The sequence below is a fragment of the Drosophila navojoa genome, chromosome 2, assembly GCF_054131105.1.
Source record: "Drosophila navojoa isolate 15081-1374.11 chromosome 2, UAZ_NAV_1.0, whole genome shotgun sequence".
NCBI lineage: Eukaryota > Metazoa > Arthropoda > Insecta > Diptera > Drosophilidae > Drosophila > Drosophila navojoa.
The window spans coordinates 16,770,198-16,786,525 of record NC_142890.1 but is presented as its reverse complement, the minus strand read 5'-3'; the positions used below and the strand labels follow the sequence as shown (position 1 = coordinate 16,786,525).

The window sequence follows — 16,328 nt, the reverse complement described above, 5'->3', positions numbered from 1 at the left end:
TCTGGACCTTGGCGCATGAACACGCTATAAAAATATCTTGGCCAGGGCAATTGAATAAATTGTGACCTTTACATTGATTCCATTCGGTATTACCCTTCGACGCCCTGCCCCGACACACATACACACTCTGCTCTCTCGAGTAAATAAGACTTGAAAAGCCATTTATTTCCTTTTGACTTCTGCACCCTTTTTCTATTTTTTCTTTATTTTTTGATTTCATTTTCTTGTTGTGCTCTGCGTTTTGTGTTTTGTATTTTCTCTATAGCTGTCTCTCTCTCTCCCTCTCTCTGCCTTCTCCTTCTTCTGTATTTTTCTGTGACTTCCCCTGCGGCACCGGCACGTAAGCTGCCAGAGAGTTTTATAAGTCCATTTGTGTGTTTGCTATTTTTAAATCGAAATATAAATAAATGGTCAGAGCTATGGGCCAACAATGTTTGTTGCTCTTATTTTTATTGTTATGGTAGCTGTTGACCCACACACACACACACACACATATATGCAGTCGCTTACACACAAGCCGACCACAAGTTGGTCTATTAATACGCGCAAATAAGCCGCTTAATTAGTCTTTCATTTCGGGTGCACTTCAGCCGCAAAAACTGTCGGCTTTTTGGGGGCGAACAGCATGCGCTATATATTGTATACATAATGAAGAGGATCCAACTGAAAAGGCGTGCTAAACTCGCGCATTTGGTCAGTTAATTAAATATTGACATAATAGGATAAATAATACGTAACGTTTTTTGCTCGTTAGCATCGATCATTAGGCCGCAAATTAATGCCCCCCCAAAACGGCTTTAACTCAATTTGCCAATGCTACGCCCGTTAATATATTATTTAACTTGGCTAATAGTGCCATCAAGCACACATCTTGTTGCCAACTTACCTCCATTTGACGCCCACCCACCCACAAATTTCGCTTTGTTCAGTCAGCTCAGCGAGGGGCTTAGCAAAACTAAGCGGCTTCCAGCATTGAGTGTGAAATTTGTCGAGTTGAAATTTACACGTGAGCGTGAGTGTATCGCCCGTAGAGCGGAGCTTAAACTCGGTTGAGTATAAACTCTTATGACGAGTGCACTTTGTAATTGCTCTGCGGCTAATAACAAAAGGCATTTTGATTGGCCCACGCAGCGCTAAGCACTTAAATACATTCGTGTACGACTCACACACACACACACACACACGCAGGTGAGTTGCCATAGCTGCTGCCGTGTGTATCTCTCCATCTCGTTCTCCCTTTCTCTTAAGTCAGCTTCGCTTAAGAGCATCCAAAGGTTTCCTCTCATATATCATTTTCTTTTGCCCAAGCACCTAAAATCCAAACATTTGCATTTATATTTTAACCATAACCATACTTTTATTATGGGAAAACATTATTCATTTAATTATTTTTATTTCTCCTTTTTTTTGTATTTAAACAGAAAACATTATTTATTTATTATATTTAATCAATTTTCGTTTTTGTTTTTTTTTTTTTGTGATTTGAAAGTTGTCAACTTGGGGGCGTTTATACTTATCGCTTAAAAGTCTTATCAAGACCACTTAAAATCGAGCACTAAATTTACAGTTATTAATCATCAATTTTATAATTATTTTACACGTTGATGGACTACATAGAGCTTGATGGCAGACAGCCAGACAAGATCTTATAGATATACACAGATTTGAAATATTTGTAAATTTTTATTTGTTATTTTTCCAAAAAAACGAAAAGAAAAATTAAATGAATACATAATGATTAAAAGAACACGTAAATACCGTTATTATTGTGGTTCATTTTGTAGTAGGATTATCCCTTTTTTGTAATTTCTGTGCTTGTGTTATTATTATGCAATAGTTTTATTCAATAATAATGAATGATGCAAGCCGATAAACAACAAATATTGATACTATATACACAGTAGCTGGCCGCACGATTCATTACAGTTGTTATTTCAGTATTCATTTTGCTATTATGCCTAAATCCAAAAGGGAAATCAAAATTAAATTGCGTGTAATTTGGCTGGACTTTGCTGTGAACTGTATTGTTATGTATATATATTTGCACTATATATTATGACAAGGAATTACAGGTGAGTTTTGTATACAAAAGTGGCACAAAAGCTGAGCTGGAACATAAAACGCTTTTAACTCAAATTTGCAAAGTTTTTACTGCATACTTCATGGCGCGCGCTCAAACAAGTTTTCCTTTCTCTTCTGTTGGTTTTTTTTTCATTTCGTTCTTATTTTATATTGCTGCAACATAAACTCGTATTTCCAACATTATTTATGTATTAATTCTCAGCAAGCTGCATCAGAAAAGTAATAAAGGAAATTGTTTTCTATATTTGCAAAAAATTAAAAATGAAAAGACTTTCGTTTCTGGATTATATGCAATGGATGAATGCAATCTTAGAGCTTAGCTTCGGGCTTATTCGTTTTAAAAATGTTTCATCTTAATACTTTTTTTAAGTCAACTTGACTGGCATATCGTACTTGGATTTCTTAAAGATAATACTCGTTAAAGGACTTTTGCATTATGTACACACCTTTTCAGTTGATGAACCGCATCGAGCTGCTGGCACACACATACACACACATTAAATGCATCATCATTAACACTAAACAGAAGATAAGTGCAACTGCCCCAACTAGGCCGGGGCTGCTGTCATTCAGCGTGCCGCAACAGCTGCTCCACCATCAGCTCAGGCTCCAGCTTCTGCTCCAGCACCACTTGGCAAGCGCCGCCGGCAACAGTACGGTTGATGCCACAAAGCAACCACCGCTGCTCCAGTTCCAGTTCCAGTTCCAGTTCCATGTGACAGCCACCGCAGCTGTCGTCGTTGTGATGGCTAGTAAAGGCACTGGGCTCCACATCGAGCGCAAGGAGCTGGCGCTGCTGTTGCCATGCTGCATCGCCGCCGGATGCTCGCCATTTATGACGTGCACCACCACCGAGGCGGAGTCTGTACATAGATAGGTTCAGCATAAGATGAGGACATAAAGTAAAACACACAAAGATGCTGTTAAAGGAGAGTGCAACGTGAGGATGGCCGAGGAGGCGCAAGAGCATGAATGGCGCCTGGTGGTAACACTTCCCTACGCTGTCTGAGTGCTGAAAAATCTATTTTCGTAACGTGCTCGTGCCTAGTGCCTCGCAAGAGAGGGCAAATATGACTCTGCATAGTCTCTGTATCGTTCACTTAACTTGCAATAAGCTGAGAAATCTAATTTGTTGAGCTGACAAAATAAGACTACAACTAAATGTAATCTCTGACAATTTTCTTGCAACTCAGCATGAGATAATGCGCGTCAAAGTGAGCTCATATGAGAATGCTTAGCACGAAGGAAAACAACTTGGAGGCAGGCAAATTTATCTCAAATATCAGGACATTGAACAGATGGCAAAGCGCGAATCAAAACTTACACGACTCAACAAGGTATAATACGACTTAAGCCCGACTCGGCACGAATGCCACACATATCAAAAGCGACGTGAAAGTAACCTGAGCACGACCTTTGCACGTACCCATCTTTATGTTTGTGACCTGCCATAAAAAAGCGACACGTGCGCATCTCTAGGGAGCGAGGGTGGTGAGGTGACATGAGGTGGCTGTGCTGCTTGTGTTGGTTGTGTTGGTTGTGCTGGTTGTGCTGGAAATGCCGTTGGCAAGCGACGTCACATTAATTGCCAGCGGGCATAGAACGAGACTTGCAACTGACACACAGACACTCAGACAGGCGGATAAGGACGTTGGTGCTAAACTAGATGAAGATGAAGATGTTGAAAACGAGGAGAGCCAGAGACAGGCACAAAGATGGAGACAGACAGAGAGAGAGAGAGAGGGAGAGAGAGCGAGGAAGAATGAGAGGGAGAGGCTGGAGGGGGGTAGAGAAATGACAGTCACCGCTGCTTGGCGGAGACAACTCACCTGAGCTACTTGGCGAGCACGTGTAGTTGCCGGAATCGGCGGACGTGGCCTTGGCTATCAGCAGCTTGCTGGTCCGCGTCGAGCGCTCGGTGATGACATTAATGCCCCCGCGCTGCGAATAATTCATGACCCGCTTGCCTTTATACCAGTAGATAAACGACGGCGGCACCGGCGACTGCATCGCCAGGCAGGTGAGATTAATGTCGCTGCCGCTCTTGATGAACAGCTCCGCATTGCCAAGAATTTTAGCGCGCGACACTGTAAAAAACCGCACAATACAAATAATTGCTCCCGTGCTTAAAAGTAAAGGGCTCACACATACACACTCACTCACTCACTCACACACACACCCGCATAGCTACTTACCCACAACATTCAAGCGAAATCCTTGACTGATTTTCGGCTCTGTGGATACCTGGCACTCGTAAGTGCCCGAGTCCCGTGGCTGGGGCGAAGATATGCGCAACGTCCACTCGTCGGAGCCCTCCGAGTGCAGCGACTGAAAGCGCTGATCGTTCGTATAGGTCAATATGCCCACGGTTAAAATATGCAGGTCCCGCTTGCGTATCCAAGACACCTGCACAGGAGAGGAAGCAGAGGAAATGAAGAAAGAGCCCATGAAATAAAAACTCATTTAACATTCAAACAAAAGGCAATTCAAAATTGTAAGGGCTATTGAATCCAGCTTGAGCTAAGCCGATTATTCATATAATGTTGTCTTATATATACACGTATAATTAACTGTTCACGGACTTCGGGACTTAAGCACCCTTCCTGTGGGGTTGCGCGCATTGTTTTTTACCTATTTTTAAAGGGGAGATTAAGTAAACCGTTAATTAATGGCAGCAAGAGTAGAGTGGAGTGCTCTAATGAAACTCGCTCGTAAAAATATATGTATGTAGTTCTCTATATAAATAAATACCAGCCAAGAACATTTTTATAAGCTGGCAATTATAAATCTTTTTGCAATCAATAACGATTCTCAAACAGAATAAACAATCTAGGCACAAAATAATTATTTTCAGTTGCTACTTATGCAAACTTTGGGATCTTACAAACGCGACTTCAATCCCGACAACTTAAGTCGCCTATGAGCTGACGGGCTCTATAACTAAACTCAGCCAATTACCCCAAACTAAATCAAAGGGAAAATGTTGCGACCTGTGCTTCCATTTGTTTTAACTGAAACTCAACAAATTGAATTTAAGCCATAGTTTGAAGTTCCTTAAACCGATTTCAACTTTTGCAACTGTTGAAAAGGAAAAAAAAAATCAAAAAACTTTGTACATTTGTTTTAACCCCTTTTAGTGAATGCAAAAAAATTAAGCCAACAACTAAAATAAACGACAAGAGCCAAAGTAAAAAATATATAAGTCTTGTTGGCAAATGTTGCCCAGTAATTGTGAATAGTTATAAGCCATTGTGAACACATTCATGAATATTGCGCATTGACATTTGTCTTAATTAAGAAATTTAATGGAACATTTATGAATGCGAACCTCTATGTTGCTCCAAAAGAATATTAAAGTGTGCCATAATTGCTTTTTGCAACTATGAAATATTTAATAAGATATTTTCCTATAGCCCTTTTTAGTTTAAACGTGGCAAATATGGGAAGAGTGTTTGTTAAGGTCTCTAAAATAAACTGTTTAATTGGCATTTCATTTGGAATTCTTTGTTTAAAAACACATTCTGGTATACCTATCTCCTCTTTAACTGACAGCACATTTAATCTTTGTCACCAACTGTACTTTCTTGTGTTCTCTATCTTTGATCGCAGCTGTGATTGACACTCAGTTGTGCGAGCTCGCCTCCAATTAGCTGCATATAAGACGTGACAATGCGTTTGTCTTTGTCGAGGATTAGAAACACGTTGTCAACCAGCTGAATGGCTGAATAGCTGACTGGGTGACTCGCTGACTAACTAGCTGGATGGCTGAATGACTGAATGGCTGAATGACTCGCTGATTGTCTGTCAGACTCGGTTTGTCTTGCAGTTCGAAGCGTTAATTACTCAATTCAACTGTCTGGGCGAAAAGTTGGCCCACACACAGAACGCACTCGCTGACAGCGCTGTCGTTGGGGTCAAAGGGCAGAATGGCAGAAGGGCAGCAGGGCAGCGGAGCGGAGGTGAGCGGGTCGGGACAAAACACGGACAGCACAAAATTTATTACACCGCATAATTGCACAGCCACAGCGCTTTTGAGGTAGCAACCAATGTGGTAGCAGCAGGAGGCGTGGCTGGATGAGGTTAGCTGGAGGAAGCGCCTGTTGTTGCATTTGCTAACAAATCGCTGAGAGCGGAAGCGAAGCCGTGTTACAAATGCGCGAACCAGAACAAGAAACAACGGAAGAACAAACCAACGAGCGAGACAGCAGAACAGAGCGACAGAGAAAGGGACAAAGAAAGCGAGTGCGTGTGAGGGAGAGAGAGAAAGAAAGAGTACTGGTTACTTCAAATGAGTGAGACGGGTATAGGCAGTCAGCTCTCGTAGCAGAGTTAGGGCTGTGGGTTGTGGGCTGAATGGGGGCTGGGGGCTGGGGGGCTGGGGTCTGCGGTGGTTAGACCACCAACTTTATGGCGTAATCTTTTAAAAGTAATCTACAAATCTGCCAGGCGCTCGCCGCAGGTCGTTTGTCTGCCCTGTCCCTCTGTAGGCGCGGTCCCTGTCCCACAGTCTGTGCGCCATGCATACATATATAATGTTTGGCTTTGACTCTGGGCGCATTTTAATTGCGTGCCCCTGGGTTGACCCCAAACATCGTTCAACTTACCGCCCGGTCGCCCAGATTCCGCACGCGGCAATGCAGCAGCGCCGCCTGCCCCACGGTCGCCGTGACCTCGCGCCGCGAGGAGTTATCAAAATACGGCTGGGAGTATGGGGTTTCCCAGTAATGTGGAGGCACTTCGCTGATGACCAGCCCGCTCTCTGTGTCGTAATAAAAATAACAAGAAAAATAATTAAGAAGGCTGTCGTTAAAAAGAAAACGACGGCGCCATACTCTGTGCACAAAGCTAAATGTCGAGGTGCCGGAAAGTATGCTACGCTTTTTTCATACCCAAAGCCATTTGCTGTTCAGTTCGCTGCCAAAATGAAATTTCTAATGGGCCACAGCAAAATTGTCAAGCTAAGCCCAAAATCACTTAACAGCCTTGTTAAGCAAAGCCCATAAAGCATTTGGCAAATTCTTTTATTATCCTGTGACTCTCAACCTGTGACGGTGTCTTTCAAACTGCAGCTAATATAGATTTATGCGATTTGCGTGAGCGCGCGAGTGCGTGCAAGCAAAAGGTTGTTAGCTTTGCATTCAAACGAGGAAATTAATGAGCCAACAAAACATATTTCGTGACCCTAGCCCTGCAAAGGTTGTGAATCACTTGCGAACCGCAAAGGGGCGTGCCCCGCCATATTTAACACTTTATCTGATCTAAAGTTCGACAAGTACAAAAACAAATACTGGCAGCTGAACAAACTGGCTTCACTAGTCAATCGACACTTTGCGCTGTGTGCACAGAGTATATATGTATGTATAAATATCTCTCTATATATATATATATGTATGTATATAAAATAAACAGCAGTATTATGAGCTCATGCTACTTCGTGTCGATTTAAATGCCATGTCACTGGCATCTTGATCCTGAAACTTACCAAACAGCAGCAGCAGCAGCCACAGTTGTGATACCCAAAGCACTCGGAGGGTGGGGCCCCAACTGTATTTCATGTCCTGCGACATAATTCACGTTGATCGATGAACTCTGGCAGCTGATTTTCCTTTGCTTTATTAGTGTTGCTGTCTGCTCGGACCTTTAATATGGCTTTAACAACGAGACCTAAGCTGTGCGAGTCTGGAAGAGAATACAAAATAAATTGTTGACTTGCCATTACAATATGTACTAAGGACTCTAAGTATACAACACTGAACATCGCATATATTTTATTTATGGCAGCAATGAATATGTAGGGATTAGGGATTATATTTATTGGGGTTTCTGGCGCAAAAACGGTTAGGTTGGAGTAATCAACACACATTGATCTGGTCAACCGCACATTTACTTATTTTAATGCACTTTATATCAGTCTCCCGAAATGTCATCAATGTTTCTAAGCTCTAATGTCTATAAACACACGTACATTATTATTAACACAGCTCATTTGATTAGAAAACAATCAATAGATCACATTTGCATGACATTGCAGCAGTGGATCATGAAATAGACCACGCAAAATTAGCAATATGCTTGATTATCTTATAAATTAGGAATTAAATTATATTTGAGTGCCTTTTAAGCCATTTCATTCGATTAGCTAAGGGCACACAATTTGCAAATCGCAGCATTAGGAGCTATAAAAATGGCTGAGCTATAAACGTGGGCCAGCTCTGAAATGTAGGCTACATAAGAATATAAAACAAGAATAAACGAACCTTTGCTGGATTTTGGTTTCAATATCGACTTACTTGAAAAATTATGCAAATGTTTGCCATGTTTAGGTGTCTTTTCTTACTTTTAAATTAATAAATATTTTATAATAGACATGGTGGCTTCTTGGAATAGAATCGGGAAGAGAGTACATTTTTGATGAAGTTCCCAGAAATCCATATTAAATTTAAACGTTAAGTTCTATTCCAGATTGAGCAATTTAATAATGAGCTATTTGAAATGCTTTCAATCTCGAATTAAACAGATTGTGAACTGTAAATGCTAATAACAGATTGCTGATGCTAAATCCCATTTATCGAATTTCGAATTTGTAACTTGAATATCCTTCACACACTTTTCGAGGGCCAGATTGAATTAGAAATGGAATTGTGAATGTTCCCCAATTCCAGAGCAATTGAATAAACGGGGGCTAGTCGAGCTCCAGCTGGAGCTGGGCCGCAGCCAGTGCTTAATAGAATAATTTATTGTAATTACTATTTCGGGGAGTTGCATGGTTCAGCGTACGGCTCTTAGATAAACGAGCCGGCTTTATCACCAAGTTAGTGCTTATTTATACGCTTTAGTACTCATTTCTCCAGCGGCCAAGTACTCGTAATATTCAGTGTATTTGTTATAAATTACGTGTACAATTTATGATGGAATATTATGGCTATATAGCTCTTTCGCTCATTCATTGTGAGCTAACGGAACAGCAGAACCATTTTTTTTCTTCTCCAGCTGCGATGGTGCAAGCGAAGAAGGCAGAAGTACTAAAATTCCATGAAAATATATTTAGCACGGGAAAATATTCATAATCCGGGGCCATTACTCAAAACTGAATATATATGTGTACATGTGCACACACACACACAGATATATACATACATATATATTTGTTGTCAGTCCAATTAGCTGCGTGACTCGGGTCAAGGGGTTCGTGTGGCCCGCTATTTGTTTTGGTCAGAACCCCGCTTAAAATATATATATTTACGAGCTTCAGTGTATCTGTGTATGCGTCCGTGGGTGTGTGTGGGTGTATATGTATTTATGTGTTTGCGCCTCTGACCGCTGTCCCTTTTTTGCATGAGCATTTTGCGCTGCTATTATAAAGAATTATCGCCCGAGGCCTGAATCGTCAGTTTTCCATGGAAATCAAACAAACAAACGTCAGGTCCGGACAGCCGCTAAGCTACAATTCTGAACGGCAGTTGAAAACCGCATATCTGTCAATGTCACACACAAAAGCGAGCTCTTTAGAGCCTAGGCACCATATGGTGTAGAATTTTTTCAAAATATGCCCCGCCATTATTTTTTAAAAGTCTTGTATTGTCCATTTGATGTTTTCCTTTTGCTAGCTCTCTAGATGCTCTTTGATGATCCTCTAAAGAAATTGCGAGCAGCTCTATTATATTCTTTGGACATAAAAGATTGTATATTACATAGAATATAATAATATAGACCATTTTGTAAATATATATAAATATATGTAGAGCTTCTAATTGCTCTATTATATTTCTTCTTAAAACAGTATATATTTATATTATATTTGAATATATTTGATATATTATTTTTAAATTTATAATGTTATTACACTATTTAATTCTTTTGATTCTAAGCTTCTCCTTTTTATTCAGTTCAAGTACATTTTATTTAGGCTATTTAAGCTTTATATATTTCCAACAATTAATTAAAACGTGTTTTAAATCGAATTAGGTGTTGTTTTTTTTCAAATGAAATATTTGGAAATAAATTACCTTTAAGCACCTGTTCTTTGGGTATTCCTTGCATTGCTTTTGTCCCGCTGCCATTTTCCAGCCCAATTGAGAATTCTATTTTTTGTATAGAGTTGATTTATTTTGACAATCGATTGCGCAATGCGGAATAATTACTGGAAACTCAACGTTTACGTGTGCACACATTTCTCGCTTCAATTGCCGCTCATTTGGACTGGCATTGTTGCTTTCTCCGGCTCAGCGTTTGTGTTTTTCTTTTACGTTCTGCTTTTATTATTCGCTTGCTTTTTTTGTATTTTTTTATAAATATGTATTTTCTCTGGCAATAGTCTGGACTACCAAATATTTCCGTTTAGCACTCGACCAACGACAATCAGCACGGGCGCGAACACGCGCGGGGAGCGGTGAGCGGTTAGTGGAGAGCGGCAAGCGGCGGGCAGGTAGCGGGGAACAGAGACGGAGAGTCGAGGTGAGCGGCGACAACGTTGCCTTTGTGTTATTTTATTTGTATGTATGTATATGTATGCATGGGCACATTAGGTACAGCTCTATAGGTATGCCATATAAGCACTACACACACCGATACAATCACTCACAATCTCACTCGCACACACACACACACACACACACAACCACTCACACACACACACGCGCGCGTGAGCTTCGCATTTTTGTGTATCCGTCTCGTACGTGATGAACGTTCGTGTTCTTATTGTTGTTGTTGGTTTGACTGGGAATACAGTTATTAAATAGCTGTTGTTGTACTTTATTTTCCTTTATGCTTAAGCTGTTTTTTTATCTTTCTCTTCTTATTTGTTTTATTTTAAATGTGCCACAATGTAAGTTATCAATGCAGCGACCGCGCGTAAGCGTGCATCCTAGCGGCAGGATTCACGTATTGGAACTGATTCATCAGACAGGCAAGCAGCCAGCGCGTGTCGTTGTCTACCTTGGCCGAGAGCAACAAACAGCCGAATGCCAGCCGAAGCATCGTGCACGAGCGCCGCTAGCGCCGAGAGCGAACAGCGCAATCGCATCGAGCACAAAAGAGAGATACCGAGAGAGAGAGAGAGAGAGAGAGAGAATGAAACTTTAATTTGCGTTTTTCTTTACATTTTTAATAAGCACCAAAGTGGGCAACAAAAAAACACGTTTCGCCCAACTTTAAAGCTCTGGCAAAGGGGTTGACTTTGTTGCAGGTGGCAAGGCGAGTAAGGGATAGGGGGAGAGAGAGAGAGAGCGAGATAGAGGGACAGAGAGAGCATTGAAATAGAGAGTGTGTGGCCACGATTCTAAGGTTAACTGGGTTATTAGCACAACCTGCCTCAACTCGACTCAATTCGTCCCGTCGCGACGTCGCATCACATCGCATCGGATCGCATCGCATCGCATGGCATCGGCTGGGCTGGCACTCGGAATGCGGACCCGAGCGCAACGTGCTCAATAGTCACGTACAAATGAATATTCGCCGTATACATGTCTTCGTTTTGGCATATTAATATAGTCGACATTTGGGGGCTTTGCAACGCACATGAATGATTTACGCTAGCCCACAGAAATGTGATTTTTACCGCAATATGTAGGTATGCAAGGCCCGCCGACGCGCCCCCCGCCGACCCATGTACTCGTCGCATGCGACAAAAACAATTGAACAGACAGTTATAGGCCAATTTGAGTTTATGTACACGCGTCGCAGTCATGAAAGATTTGTGAGGCCATTCCGACACCATCCCCCTCCCTGCCCCTACCCCAGTAAGCACCTGCAATGCACAGGTGGCGCCTCTGCTGCTGCGGTCTCCTCGGCCTACCGTGTCAAATGTTGCGTGTTATTGCCTGCAAATGTTGCTGTCGAAAGCGTATCCTCGTAGCCTCCTACACCCGCAGCGAGCCGTCCAAAATATACCCGCACAACATGGCCGGACAGCTGAGGGACGCGATGAGCGCCTGGCTTTGCGTCTGAGCCAAGCTGGGGTCGGCCCTCGCCGGCCTGAAGGGCAGGGCAAGTCGGCGGGGCATTTCAACGGCCGGCTTACAGCCTAATAAATAAAGTGCCCAAATTTTCGGTCGAGAGTGCTTGACTAGAAAAACGCTCGGTACGCGGCTGAATGTAAATTTTTGCTTGTGGGCAGAACAATGCATAAATGCCAAAGTGCGACACCTAGCGGACAATGAGAGCACTCAAGCGTTACAAGTTCGCAGTTTCATTGCGAATTTCCTAAGCTAAATAGAATATATAAATATATATAGATGGATATATATAGGACTAATAAGCAAATATATATATAAATATACCTATATCAATTTAAATAAAAGTATATGTATATATAGAGAGAGAGAGAGCGAGAGCGACAGATAGAGAGAGAGGACAAAAGCAACTATTTTTGGCATTTTTGATTGTTGTGGCCAGTGCGTAAATAAAAATGTATTCTACACACATTATCAACTTTGATGTCGCAGATAGGTGCTTAGATGTGGTGAACAGTTCGTAAAGAATAAAAGAAAATAAATGTTTGCAACTTACACAGCTTTGTTTGCTTTACAAACCCCGGCCAGTTCATAGGGAACTTAGTTTAATCTGACTACATGCCAAGCTTTCTATAGCGTCTTATGCTAAGCTACACCTCAAGCCAGCTTTGTGTTGTTGTATTGTTTTCTTTTCATATTATTTTCTTCTCGTTTTTTCCTTTTTTTTTTTTTTTAGATATAATAGAAGAAATCAAGACATCTAATCCACGAGATTTTCCATCAACAAGTTTGGTTGATTATGTTCATTTTCTTGGTATTTGCGTGATAGTTGCTAAAATCTAAGTTTTGAAAAGTTTTCCTAGAATCCTTGACGCCTCCATAAGTTTGTTAAACTTTATATACGAGGCATTGTATGAAACTTAATGTATGTACATATGGATTATTTGTCAAAGTATGTATGATTGTGGCTTTATATACACGTATCGCAATGGGACAAATATACTTTAGTTTTTAGATGAATTCATTAACTATAGAATAATTTAGATGGCATATTGTTTCAGTCTATAAATATTTTTATATGCATATGCTATAAATTATTATATGAAATATATTATACTATATCAAATCATTAAGAACTAAAAGTCATAGCATTTCAAATTAAACTCTCCTTTGAAATTCCCAAAATAGTAAGATGGTAAAGATAACTGTCTTAACTGCTTGGAGCAGAAGAAACTTTATTGATCAATTTAAAATATAAGATTTCTACATATCTATTCGCCTAATATCTGAGATTTATTGTAATAAAATCATTTAATTAAGAAATTAAAATGCAGACGGGGTTTTCTACCACATCTCCCCAAGAAACTTAATCTTGCTTTACATATAAAGAGCGTGCGCCGCATGCCTTTTAGCTCTGGTGGGTGTCTGAAATATATTAGGTGTATAACGGTGCTTAAGCGTCTGTCATTGAGCGAATCAAATTAGTGAAGCAATCTATAGCTACTCCCCCCACCCACAGCTCCCTATCACATTCCAATTGCTGCAGAACCTATGGGCGATGCTATCTGCGCACCTTTTTGCAAGTAAATTTATTGTTGCCAATTAATTTGTTAAAATTAGTGGAGCAGGCGCACGTCTCGGGGCTCGAGGCACGGGGCCCGAGGCTCGAGGCTCGAGCGTGGCGGCAGCCAGCCTAGCTAGTTTCCGCAGTGCACAGCAAAGTGCCCCGGGGGGTGGGGCGGAGGGTGGAGCCGTCAACTGCTTATCGATAAGCAAAGGCGCAAAGGACGACGGGTCTAGGAGCAAATTGTTTGGCTCGTCTTTTGTATTGCTCGCAAATGTATGCCACGTACACGTATTTATCCATTGCTTAGCTCTGCCGCTCAGCTTTAGGCGCCATATATTGCCACAGCCACTGCTCCAGATACTAGGGCCCTTCGCTCTCGCTGCACCCCAGCCCCCCTTTCGTTCACCCCGCCCCTCGCTGTCGCTGCTGGTGCTGCTGCTGATGTTGCGTCTCTTGCGGCTGGCGCGTCTTGTGCCTTGCATGAATGCTAAATTAATTTCAAATGAATACAAATGGCTTTTCGCTTTTAAGACCAGGCCAGAAGCACGGCACAGCACAGCACAGCAAATTTACACACGCACACCAAGTGCACAAACACACACACAGACTCACACACACGTAAAGAGAGTCGCTTACGTTGTCTGTTTTACATTTCGCTGTGTTTTTCGCTCAGTTTTCAACATTTGAAATAACTCTTAGGCCCCGACGGCTGCTGACTCACTGGCTCAGCCTTTTTATGGGCCCGCATGTCGGCACAGCCACGTTTATCAGATGCACCGTTGTAAATTTACAGCTAGCCACGGCACAGCCGGACCCGTTAATTCAATTCAGCGTAACGCTGAAATTCGCTTGCGCCTATATGTCTAGAAGGACCCTTCCCCCAAGCCCCACTCCAGCAATTGGCGAAGCTACCAAAAAGCGGCAAGTGGCAATGGCTATTACCCAATAACTAGAAAACGCGGCTAATCGCGTGAATAGTTTTGGGGGCGGCGTAATTGATGTTTACAGCACAGCGAGGGTTGGTCAAAGTAGTGCGAATGAGTGGGTGGGGCAGCAACACGAAACGTTGCGTCGCTCACAGTTCGTGAATTAAAATTTCGTTCCCTGCTTTTTGGGGCACCTGTCCAACTGCACCGCGCTGCAGTCATTGTTGCTGTTGTTGCTTGTATTCCACTTGATGAGGGACTGGGGGCTGCAGCTAGACTCTCGCGACCAGAAGTTGCTTTCAACGATACCCTGATTTAATGCATTTCATTGAGCAGCGATAGCAATGGGCGGTAGCACCAATGGCGGCCACTCAGTCACTTTGCATTCATTATTCAATTTGAGGTGGATTTAGATGTGCAGCCCGATTGGGGCATCAGCCGTGGCCATAGTCGTTACGTCTATGCTTATTGATGGCTGTACATTACACACACACACACTAAAAGAGAAATAAAGGATACATAGAAAAGGTACATTGAAGAGCGAGAATGTAACATATAATAGAATATAGAATATAGAATATAGAATATAGAATATAGAATATAGAATATAGAATATAGAATATAGAATATAGAATATAGAATATAGAATATAGAATATAGAATATAGAATATAGAATATAGAATATAGAATATAGAATATAGAATATAGAAATAGACTATAGGAATATAGAATATAGAATATAGAATATAGAATATAGAATATAGAATATAGAATATAGAATATAGACTATAGAATATAGAATATAGAATATAGAATATAGAATATAGAATATAGAATATAGAATATAGGAATATAGAATATAGGAATATAGAATATAGAATATAGAATATAGAATATAGAATATAGAATATAGAATATAGAATATAGAATAAATATAGAATATAGAATATAGAATATAGAATATAGAATATAGAATATAGAATATAGAATATAGAATATAGAATATAGAATATAGAATATAGAATATAGAATATAGAATATAGAATATAGAATATAGAATATAGAATATAGACTATAGAATATAGAATATAGAATATAGAATATAGAATATAGAATATAGAATATAGAATATAGAATATAGAATATAGAATATAGAATATAGAATATAGAATATAGAATATAGATATAGAATATAGAATATAGAATATAGAATATAGAATATAGAAATATAGAATATAGAATATAGAATATAGAATATAGAATATAGAATATAGAATATAGAATATAGAATATAGAATATAGAATATAGAATATAGAATATAGAATATAGAATATAGAATATAGAATATAGAATATAGAATATAGAATATAGAGAATATAGAATATAGAATATAGAATATAGAATATAGAATATAGAATATAGAATATAGAATATAGAATATAGAATATAGAATATAGAATATAGAATATAGAATATGAATATAGAATATAGAATATAGAATATAGATATAGAATATAGAATATAGAATATAGAATATAGAATATAGAATATAGAATATAGAATATAGAATATAGAATATAGAATATAGAATATAGAATATAGAATATAGAATATAGAATATAGAATATAGAATATAGAATATAGAATATAGAATATAGAATATAGAATATAGAATATAGAATAGAGAATATAGAAATTTAGCTCAGTGCATAAGCACTTATCAAAGGTGTTTATAGACTTTAACTAACGTCGAAACCATATCAAAGGGAATAGCTAACCTGTATTCCTTTGACCTTTGACA

The 16,328-nt window shown here is 40.0% G+C and overlaps 1 protein-coding gene across 3 annotated transcripts; it reads right to left on the bottom strand.

Moving 5' to 3' along the window:
- Positions 1-1,400: 1,400 nt before the first annotated feature.
- dpr4 (defective proboscis extension response 4) lies at positions 1,401-10,990 on the bottom strand. Of its 3 annotated transcripts, none has more exons than XM_018098007.3 (6): positions 10,089-10,990; positions 7,565-7,761; positions 6,687-6,841; positions 4,278-4,488; positions 3,912-4,169; positions 1,401-2,945 (listed from the first exon to the last, which is right to left on the bottom strand). In XM_018098007.3, the coding sequence occupies exons 2-6, from the start codon at positions 7,647-7,649 to the stop codon at positions 2,680-2,682; spliced, it is 975 nt and encodes a 324-aa protein (XP_017953496.1). In that variant the 5' UTR covers positions 7,650-7,761; positions 10,089-10,990; the 3' UTR covers positions 1,401-2,679. The 3 variants fall into 3 exon arrangements, with proteins under 3 accessions (XP_017953496.1, XP_017953495.1, XP_089116480.1); XM_018098006.3 differs by having other exon boundaries at positions 10,099-10,990; XM_089260354.1 differs by lacking the exon at positions 10,089-10,990 and adding an exon at positions 7,834-7,932.
- Between the last annotated feature and the right edge of the window lie 5,338 nt (positions 10,991-16,328).

Coding starts and splice junctions, on each gene's coding strand:
- dpr4 (XM_018098007.3), bottom strand. CDS start 7,649: ATGTCGCAGGACATGAAATACAGTTGGGGCCCCACCCTCCGAGTGCTT. Junction 4,489..6,686: donor GGAATCTGGGCGACCGGGCG/GTAAGTTGAACG, acceptor TCTCCTGTGCAG/GTGTCTTGGATACGCAAGCG. Junction 2,946..3,911: donor GTGCTCGCCAAGTAGCTCAG/GTGAGTTGTCTC, acceptor ATCTATGTACAG/ACTCCGCCTCGGTGGTGGTG.